The 11,530-nt window shown below is 34.5% G+C and overlaps 1 protein-coding gene across 1 annotated transcript; it reads right to left on the bottom strand.

Annotated features, from left to right (window-relative positions):
• Window positions 1-2,108: 2,108 nt before the first annotated feature.
• LOC131037745 (probable xyloglucan glycosyltransferase 8) lies at window positions 2,109-7,847 on the bottom strand. The gene is made up of 5 exons (XM_057969942.2): window positions 7,152-7,847; window positions 6,386-6,694; window positions 5,982-6,272; window positions 2,805-2,918; window positions 2,109-2,717 (listed from the first exon to the last, which is right to left on the bottom strand). Exons 1-5 carry the CDS (start codon window positions 7,845-7,847, stop codon window positions 2,109-2,111), a joined length of 2,019 nt encoding a protein of 672 aa, XP_057825925.2.
• Between the last annotated feature and the right edge of the window lie 3,683 nt (window positions 7,848-11,530).

The raw sequence follows: 11,530 nt of genomic DNA on the forward strand, positions 1-11,530 counted from the left end.
GTTGTACAAGCATTAAGAGGTCAATCTTTTGGTGCAATGACAACCGTACTTCGAACAAGTGGTATCAAAGCTTGGATCACAAGTTCAAACCCCCTCACTTGCGTTGGGGGGTTTGTAACATGGCTTAACTGCCTATTGTGGATTCTATAAGTCTAGTAGTTGTATCGAACATTAACAAGTCGATCTTTTAGTGCAATGGCAACCATACTTCTAACATCCTCTAGTGAGTACTTTATATATATAGATAGTTTGGTTTTAAGTTTATCTTTTAGCTACCTATTAGTAACTCTTCTCCTTTGTAATTTTCTTTGTTCAATAAAATATTAAAAAATAAATCTTAATGAAGTAAGTTGAAGTAAAACAATAGTAAGGCTTAAAGATATAGTCATCTCCAAGATCCCCCTACTATGTTTTTTAGAATAATGGGATTGCCTTTTTAATTTCTTTTCCATCTCTAAATATTATGACTTTAAATAAGTTTTATTTTATGACGATGATTATAAAATATCAATATAACTAGCATACCTATCTTTAAAGGAATATAGTAAGGGCTTTACACAACCTTGTCAATCTTCACTAAGTGGTCCAACTATAATTAATATTAAATTATTGTTAAAATATGATTATATTTTTATGTTTTAATATATTCTTATTTTATATAGGGACACCTTTTTTTTTAAAGGGGTAAATGCTTTTAATCCGGAGCTATGAACCAGTGGGATTTGAACCTTGATGGCAAGAAGAACAACACAACAACTTAACCATCACAATATGCCACTGTCGGCTATGTAGGGACACTTTCAATCTCTCACAATTAATAATATTATATTGAGATAATTACGAAGTTAACTACATGATGGACATACACAAAATTGATTGATCAATTAAACTCAAAGTGAGTGGTATTTGAGAGGTAGTAGTAATAAAAAAAGTTTTTTTTTTTTGCTTTTCATGCCTTTAGTATCACAAACACATCAAATTAAATGCTTATTTTATATTTAATTTTATACATTTTAGTATTTAACGTTATACATTCTATACAGACCATTGTGTGATAAATATTTTAATTTGCTTGCCAATGATTTTGCAAATTGCTCACTCTCAGTCTGAATCAAACTTTTAGTGCACTTAGCTATGAGGCTTTGATTACATCCAATGCATTAACATTGGTAACCAACTAATTTCGAACACCCACATTCTAAATAGTACATCAAATTTTGATGATTTTTTTTGGGTTGTCTCCGAATGCAACTTAACTGCTAATAGCTATTGTTCTAGCTTCTAGGTAGTAACGATGAATGTTGTGGGATCCATTATACACACAAGGGACAAATAATACACATTTCAAATTGTTGTCTAATACCTACTTAAAGATGCCCCAATAACTGCGTACTTCAAATGGCCAATACTTATGCACAAATGAGCCAATTATGATCCAAAAATGCTAAAACATAGGCGGCTATTAGTACAAGGAGATTGGATATGCAAGGAGTGAACAGTCATTAGAACATGATTGATAATTGGTGCTCTTCCCCTATTTCAAATGCAACATAAGCATTCAACTTTGAGTAATGTCTGACATAAGATTTCTTTTTTCATTTTTTAGCATAAATGACCATGAATGCCACTTGGAAAATCTAGAATATGGGAGGCAACTTAATTTGCACAGTGAATATCAGAGCTTTAGTATAGATCCTTGTACTAGAACCCTGTTATTTGTTTGCTTCCATAAACTATTATCTTAATAACAACTCAATTGAGCTTAAAACATTTGTAATGTCAAAATCTCAGAATTCAACTGAATTCATAAGTTTGGGAATACAATGTAGCTCGCTGTCAAATGAGCTAACATATTCTTCAATGCATTATACTCTTTACCAGGCACATTTCCTAAGCTACTATATTTTCTGCTAGTTTCAATGGCTATTGTATGCTCAAGCCTCTCAAACAAACTTCTACAAAATTCTTTTATTCTGTCAGACATTTGATCAGATCTCAATGTTTCATCCCTCTACTAATCTCAATCTCTTTGTCAATCATTATAACTATGGGCAATCTCTCACAAAATTGTCATGTAATTTACTCTACAGTTGTGCTTTTTACCTACTTTATTCCCCAATCAGATCAAGACCAACAATAAGAAAGGAAATTCCCTGGAATAGTAGAAAATAGAAATGAAGCCCTTGGGCTGACAACAAACTTGTAGCTGCTGCAACAAGGAGGAGGAAGGCCAATGCAAGTTCTTTTCCATACAAGTGATTTAGCTTTTTCTTTTCTGTCATTTGAGTTAACCCATCAATCCTACTTTCTGAAGATCCTTGATAATGGTTCTGAATTATAGGTTTTGCCCCCTTCTCTTTTAAATCTAAAAAATCTATTTGAGATGATCCACCTGTCTTCTTGGTAACCACCCACTCAGAGGAACTTTTGAGTTGGAATAATCCAGAAATCATGGCATTAAATTTGGTTACAGACATAGTATTTTCAAACAGAAGATATGGCACAATAAAAGGGAAGGATTTTGGTGCAGGCAGAACATTCAAGAATGACATTAATGCAGGAAGATGGCATATGACCCAAATTGGCAGATGTGCTTCTGGTACAAACATTGTCATTGGAAGAAGAATACAGAATAATGTGAAAGAATAAAATGGGAGAACCAGTTTCCTCAAAAGGAAAAATAATAGTATTATATTTGCCTTCTTTCCAACTGAAATCTGCATCCATAGAAAGAAACTCGGGCAAATCAACATGATGAAGCAGACAAAGCTCATTGCACAGAAAGTTGAATGAATTACACAAACCTTGGAAGAGATAATATCTCGAAGGCAGAGCCGAAAAAGTTGCATAGGACCAGAGTGCCAACGATGTTGTTGTTTCCTATAAGCTTCATAGGACTCTGGTAGTTCACAAAGGACCTGCATTAATATGACGTTAGAAAGAAATTCTGGATTTTTTGGGGCATCCTTCAGTGAAAAGATTTGTAAACATTCTTAAATTTACACAACTCATAAACAATTATGATTTGATGAGTAGCGGGCAAACAAATCGAAAAAAGGAAACCCAGGCTAACTAGTTTGCATAAAATCCCAAGTCTGTTTAAGGACATTGAAAAAAAAGAGGTTGGTGAAAAAAACAGCAGAACTTATGGTCTATCAGGATGGCAGGACGTGTTTTCGATACAGGGTCATTTTTTGAAAATACTTGCAGGTCATTTTTAGGGATGGTAGGGATTGGTAGAGTACGGCTATTAAATAATAGAGAAATTTCAAATATTCATATCATAACATTGTTAAAGCATTCATCATAGACATTGTAGAAGCTTAATACATAACATTAGACATAAATTGAGATTTCACATGAACATTGACAAATAAATTAACAAAATTCAAATGCTTTCATTGTCAATGTGCATATATGTTATAAAAAAATTATAACAAAATATCCAAAGAATCCCAAACACTTGTTCATTCCCCAGCTATGTACCTCCCCCGAATGATTCTGTATGGTTGGGTGATCCAGGTGGATCTCTCACTAAAAATTGAAGTGTCCTGAATTCTCCCAAGAGTAGTTCCAGAGCAAAGAGATCATCAAAATGAACCCGATGCAACTTGAACGGGCTCGAAAGGAGTTTGTTTTCTCAAGTTATGGCCAGTCAAACTTCTGGTCAAACCTAGGCACAAATCTGGTAAGAGATCAAAATTTGACCTCTCCAAAACTGGTCAAAGTTGGCGTAAATGTGAAGGTCGTGTCGAGACGATCCCGATGGCGTTCATTTCATTTAAATCGAAGCTTGGATGCAAAAGATATGCTTGGTCAAAGTTGGTTGACTTTAGTTGACCAGCCAACCTGATGACATCAGCATGATGACGTGGCAGAGGAGATACTTCACCGAATTGTCAATTGACACATATCAACTCAATAGCATAGTGACAAGGCAGATTTAGTCCAATTATCAATGGACACGTAGCACAATTTTTGGTAAATAGTAGTGTGCCATGTGACACCCCTGATAGTGCGACATGGCATCTCGAAGGCTACATGAAAACATTTAACATTTACCAATGCACCATTGTTCCACGTTGTCTTTTTAAAGAAGGAAATGTCATTTGACCTTTTCACTACAGGACAAATGTACTAAAAGACAAAGCATGCTAAAGACAAAATAGAACTCATGGGAGTTGAATTCTCAACCACGAACTCCCATTAAGCTGTTTGGCCGTTGCACCACTTACGGCACCTTAGAAGGGATTTGGTATTTGTTTTGTTAGCTTGAATTAGCCGCCCATTCCCTATTTAAAAGGGATTTTATTTATTACCTTAAAAAAAGCTTAAACTCGTTATTTTGTTAAAACTCATTTTAAGAAAATGGGTTAATTACGGGTTGTGAATATTCTTGAGGCTTCTATTGGAGGTTAAGTGTTGTAAATGGGAGATTTCATGGGATATTCTATCTTTGGAGATAGAGAAGTTATCTCAAAATTAATTAACTCTAAGCTAATTTTGGGCATGTAAATTTGCATATAAGGAGCTCATTTGCTCATTGTAAAGAGGAGGAAGGTGAGGGGATTTCCTTCATTTCAATTCCTCTTGGATTCCCACAGGGACCAAGTGTGATCCAAGTCATTCTTGTAAAAGCCAAGTAGTGCTTGATACTTCTGATGTCTGGAGTAGAGTCATAGGTGTGTTTGCCTTCTTGAATCCTTGTATAAGGTGAAGGTATAACTTTTGTAACACTTGTGAGAAGGTCCCAGCATTTTGCAGAAGGAATAGATCGATTCGTGTTCAAGCGAGTCCGGAGACGTAGCCAGAGTCTGGTGAACTCCGTTATCAACCTTGTTTCCCCTTGTGCTTATTTGTGTTATTAGCTACTTAACTATCATTTATAGTTCTTTATTCCGCATTGAACTAAGTTTGATTTGGGTTAAGTAAATGCTCTAAATAGAGACTAGTGGTTGATCAAGTGATATTAAAATCAATATTTCCCTCTTCTTCGTCTTTTACCCTCATCTATTCCATGTAGTCAATTCTAATTGAATGTCTTTTTAGGGACTTTTGAGTTTGTCTAAGGCATTAAAATTTTCTGTTCACTTTCAAAGCAATCACTTAGCTATAATTGTCTAGATCCTAAATCAGATCATTGGGTAGAAAGGGGATTCGGTGGGGAGCACACAGTCCAATCAGCATATTACATCAATTTGACGAGATGTGCCTCAGTATATTAATTGATTTGACTGATCATGAAAATAACAAAAACATAGAAACTATATGACTGTCTCTAATTAACAGATGCAATTGGTAGGTCTGTATCAAAATCCAAACTCAAATTTGAGTCATTGGTAGTATAAGAGGATGACTTAGGGTGGGGTTCCATGGAGGGGGCTTGGGCTTCTATTTTTATGAAAGAGGTGGTCTCATGGAAAAATAAATAAAATTGTTACAGGATTGTTTGGAATCTTTTCCACAAAAATAGGAGCTCCTACAGTTTAGACATGCATATTTAAGCAGGTAAAAATGGGGTGGGACTAGAAATTGCCCCACCAGCTTAGGACTATTATCTGTCATTTGTCAAAGATCTAAAAATTTAGATTCCTGCCAGTAGAAAAGTTCAACCAAAACTAAATTTTAAGGCTTAAATTTTTAAGCAGACCTACATACTAAATTCATAAGACCACCAGCTTAGTAAATTCTGGAGCTTAAACTTTTAAGCAGATTTGCATACTAAATTCATGAGACCACCAGATTTAAAATACTCCTAAAAATCCTCAACAACACCCACTGAAATTTTTTAAGAAGCCCCATTCATGAGACCCCACCCTTGGGCAATGGTTAGGCAATGGAACCCCAAGTCTCGAAAACTTTCAAGGACGAGTTTCGGGGATGGGGATACCAAGGCGCATAGAGCAGAACAGAAAAATAAACACAATAAACACTCCTAAAAAAAAAAACTATGTCATGTTGATAGTGATGTTCCAGTATACCTGAACATCGTTGAGAAAGATAAATTTCCAGCCATTCAAATGGGCACGTACAGCAATGTCCATATCCTCAACCATTGTCCTGTCAAGCCATCCACCAGATTCTTCGAGAGTTTTTATTCGCCAAACACCAGCTGTCCCATTGAAGCCAAAGAAATTAATAAATGTCCCATTTACTTGCTGTTCTACCTCGAAATGAAATGATAGATTGATGTACTGGAGCCTGGTTAACAAATTTTCATCCTTGTTTACAAATGCCCAGCGGGCCTGGACTAAGCCAAGTTCTGGATTGTCCTGTGACATCAAACGCCCAAAGGAAAATGTTACTAACAGTCCTTAAGATCCAAAACAATGTTCAAGACATCTTTAAAACAGTACCAGAGAGAGAACAAAATGTCAAAGATTACTTTGAAATGTGGAATGGTTCTCTTAAGGAAATCAGGATTTGGCTGAAAGTCGGCATCAAATATTGCAACAAACTCATAATCTTTAACATAATCGCAGTTCATTGCAGAATTCAAATTCCCAGCTTTATATCCAGTTCGAAGCACTCGGTGTCTATACACTACGTCGATTCCTTTTTGTCTCCACTTGTGCACTTCTCCTTTGATTAAAAGCTGAATAATTTCCTCATCCGAATCATCAAGTACTTGGATTAATATTCTATCCTTCGGCCAATCCAACTGACATACTGCAGAAATTGACTGTGCATATACCTAAAATAAATGTAGCAAATTGTCATAAGAATTACAAACTTATATATAGCCAATTCAAAATATAAATAACATCATTAATAAAATACATAAAGCAACATCAGAATGGATCAATTTTTTTTCACTATCCTTCTCATGCAATCTGTCTCTACAATCCAAATAAATTACAATATCTATTAATCTGAAATTACCCATTTAGACAGTATTTAACAATTTAGAAATTGTCATTTTTTTTCTTTTGATAATTTCAAGACTGGAAAAAACTTCTAAATACCTAAAAATCATAATTTGAACACAAATTGCCAACTTTCTAAACTAAAAATTGACAATTTTCTAAACTAACTGAAAAATGAACTTCCTAAAAATTAAGACAAGTAGAAAGCGAAATCCCTGCATCAGAACATCTGATGAAAAAAACTTTAAAAAATGATCTGAAAAACAAAGGAGAATTGATGAGAACCTCTCTCTCATTGCACATGGGAATTTGTATAAGGACCATTGGATAGACAGCCTCGCCTTGTTCAAAATCCTCGTCATTTTTAGGCATTGGATTGATCCTCATATACTTGATCCAAAGACATCCTATTGACAGAATAAGCCTATCTGCAGACTGAATTAAAAAGAAAACGCTGCAGACATCTGCAAGAGCTTGAAGTGGGGGTGCAATGTAGTTGCTCCTAAAGGAAACCCACATAAGATAAATCCAATGTTGAATGACTTCAAACTCTATATGTCTATAAATATGCCAACCCATAATATATGCTCCAATCTCCAACACCATGGCTGCCACAGAAAAAGCCAAAAATGTTTTTATGAACACGAACAGCTTCCCCCTGTGAGTCTTACTGTGAGGTTCCATGATCAATCCTCCTTGCCTATAAATCACCCTATTCTTCACCACACCAATCATAGCCCACAACCACATTGCTAGCCATAACAGGAACCCTAGAGCTCTGTGAGCCTTGAGAAGCAATACCCATGTCAACTGTCTTGCATTCTTGCCTCTTCTGCCCTTATCCCCTTGTAAATTCTCTACATTCTCATTCTCAACTTCAACAACTGACTGGTTGGGATTATCCACTGTCACTACAACTGGTGTGATGCCTGCATCATTCCCTTTCCCCCACAAATCTGAAATAGAAAATCTGCCTGCCATTTCTTTTACTCCACTTGTAATTCAAACAACATTATCAGGCCAAGTGAGTCTGTATTATGCACATTTGTCCTGAACAGTTCATATTCTTTATTGGCACAATAAATAGAATATTTAGGTAAGAGCAACATCATTTTGGCATTCCAAGTTATCCTTCCATCTCCCACTCATACTTCAGATAAATTCAAATCCATAACAGCTACCTTGTATCAGAGAGAACACACTACCCGTTTTAGAAACACCTACAGTGACTCAATTTTTTTGTCAGATAGACTCCAAGCTCTCTGAAAGGCAGTTCGAGTTCTCTTCCTTGCTCTGTCAGATAGACTCCAATAACCTTGCACTTTCCAGAATTCACTGTTCATTCAAAACTACATTATGTTATTTCATTGCTCTTAGCCAGCAAATGAACCAAATGTAAATCAAAGTTTAGATATATTACTTAATTGAGATTGTAAATGGATATGTGTTGAAATAGAGGAGAGATAAATCAAGGTTTATTTTTTAAATCAATGTAAGGTAAATTTTGATTAATGAGATTATGAGATATAGAAGCAAAAACTTAAATTTTATATGAATTTTGAAGTCAGAGATAAAATGAGTGAATTGTAGGAATTTTTCAGTCCAACATACAATTGTGCTCATGTGGCACACTTTCATCTCAAAATATTGGTACCTACAAAGGGATTACCTAATGTATATATATTTTAAGAAAATTGAAAATGGTGTCAAGAAGCAACCATTAAAATTTACTATAATAATGAGGAAGAGTGATTAAGTTTCTTGTTAGCAACCAAGCATCCAAGACCATGTTAATAATGATAAGATTGTGTTAGACAAGACATAGTTGATGTGTTGAACTTGTGAGTGATAGTAACAAATATGCAAATGTGTTATCTTAATTAGATTCTTTCTTATTGTGGTTCCCAATTAAAATGACCTAGGGCGATTCTTTTGAATACAAGCCCGAGATATAAAATTGGAAATGATGGTGTTAGATGTGAAGTAGTGTTGATGTATTGAACTTGCCAAGCGTTAACAATAAATATGCAAATATATTAATTTAATTAGATGCTCACCTTTCATGATTTCTAATTGAAATGACCTAGGGTGATTCTTTCATGTGCAAGGCCTAATCACAAAATGTTTATATCATAGTACAAACACACACATAATAGAAAAAGTAAGGTTATTTACTTAATTCATTCAATTACTTGATGCACATCACAACAAAGATAAATTGTCACATCAATGATGACCATGTTTGAGATTGTCTACCTTGAAATGTGGGTAGTTTGAATTTTCAAAGTGGGGAACAAAATTATATGTATGATCCAATTCAAGGCAACAAACATTATGAGAATAGATCAAGGATGTTTTGAATAGTAAGGTGACATAACAAAGCTTTGTACCAAACCTTAGGTCAATGAGCACACTAGAAGAACCAAAATGTGTCAAAATCATTTATGAAATTCATCTACACAAAATGACATAAAATAAATGGAGAAAATTGTAATGTGTTTCACTATACTATTCTACATTTTACCCCACTTTGATGTGTGTACAAATCTAAGTGAGTATGCAAGCCAAAATGAAAATAAGTTAAATAATAGTGACAAAGTATATGAATCTTGTGAAAATTGATTTACTATGTAATAAGTATCAATAAAAAAAATAGATCAAAATTTAGCATTTATGTTATGTAGTTGTCTAAAATAGTGGGGGCATGCAATATTATGTTTCATTGACGTGAAATTTGGTCTTTTGTTAAAGTTAGACTTGGGGTGAGTTGATTTCAAGCATTTTAGGGGTCTTGAAGGAAAACATCATATGTGCATTTTGAGAGAATTTTAAATGGTAATGAAACTATGGTTTTATAAGGTGTGACAATTCCACCACCACCCTCACAACTTCAAAAGCAATACTAGTGAGAATTGATGGTTTCACACTATTGTAGACATGGAGTCAAATATAAAGAATTTTGACTCCTCAATTTGTATTCATAAAGTTTGATCTTCCCTATGGTGGTAAGGGATTTTTTTATTGTTGTAAGGAGCAAGATTTTCTAAAGCTAGTTATACATGTTAAGATCATTTTTTCAAAAGGGATCATAAACACTTATAATTTCTAAAAGATAATGGTTGGATGAGAAAATATCAATATTTATTTATGAGTTTTCTTTCATTTTGAGAGCTACTTGAAGTGTAATCATGTGTCTCAATCTTGTACGATTATTTTTCACTAAATGCTTCTAATGTGTGTTTCCTTATGATGTTGCAACTATTTTGAACATATTAGACTAATAAATGAACCAATATAGTGATATATTAGTTGTTTGAAGGTGATTTGTAGGGTCAATGGGAAGATATCTATTAGTGTTGATCCATAATAGATAATCTAAATAACATTTCACAAATCAAATGGTATTAGAGCTATTGATAATTATTGTGTCTTAATCTTAGCAATTTGGAGTATTTATTTCTCTTTATTTTATATTTTCCATGGTTATTTGGCATTTATTTGGTATTTATTTCTCTTTAAATATGTGTGCTCCATCGGCGTGTGAGATTTTGAGATGACACTTTTTGTTGGTATTTTGGTATGGTTTTGTCATTGATGTCAACACCTACTGAAAACAAGCACTTTGGAGATCCAGCAACATTCATCGGCAAGCAAGTAAATTGTGCAACAGTTACTGGTATATGGTTCACCGGCAGGATATAATGTTCACCGGTATCTGGAATAATATGGAAGACACTTGGTAATGTCGAAAACATCGTGTGGACACTTTGTTTTGAAGAATTAATCATCGGTATACTCATATTTGCATATTTGCTTTTACCGGCAAATAGGTGGACAGGTTATCTAGGGTTACACCGGCAGGTTTATCTTTTCCAGATCAGCATGGCACGCTATGGAGATGATTTATTATTGATATAAATGCATTAAGCCAACATGTTTAATCGGTTATTGCATCGGATATTATATTGTTTGTAAAATGATTTTATTGTAATATCTTGTAGAGCCGACCTACTAAAATTGGTCTTAGGGTATGGTATAAATGTAAGATCTTATTTGTAAGATCAAGTGTGAAATGCAAAAAAGAATTGAGTGAAGGTAAGTGCAAGATTAAGAAGAGCTATACACGAAGACATCATTTGAAGGTGAAGCTAGGTTTTTGTATAAGCATCTCAGCATTACACCGATACTGAATCCAGCATATGAAGATGCTATTTTGTGTAGTACATTCTTATTGGATTTAACCATCCAACTGTAGTCAGTGTGACTCCCATTTTGTGATTGAGCAGTGAGCTCTAGGCTGTTGGCCTTTCTGCATGTGCAAACCCCATTTATGTACACTTACTATCTGCAGTAGTATCATCTGATTGTCGGTAAGGTTTCCCACTGTGGGATTTTCCCTTACAGGGTTTCCACGTACAAATATTGGTGTTATGTTTTGTGAATGACTTTATGTTTGTGTTTCATGCATTAATATTTACCGGTATAGCAATTTACTGTTAACACTGTCTACCGACATACTTAACTGGTTTACCGATATTAAGCATTAAGTTGGTTAATTGGTTTTTGGTTTGAATTTATTAGACAACTGATTCACCCCCCCCCCCTCTCAGTTGTCTTCGGGACCTAACAATTGGTATCAGAGCCTAGTCCTCTTTTGTAGAAGT

The sequence above is a fragment of the Cryptomeria japonica genome, chromosome 6, assembly GCF_030272615.1.
Source record: "Cryptomeria japonica chromosome 6, Sugi_1.0, whole genome shotgun sequence".
NCBI lineage: Eukaryota > Viridiplantae > Streptophyta > Pinopsida > Cupressales > Cupressaceae > Cryptomeria > Cryptomeria japonica.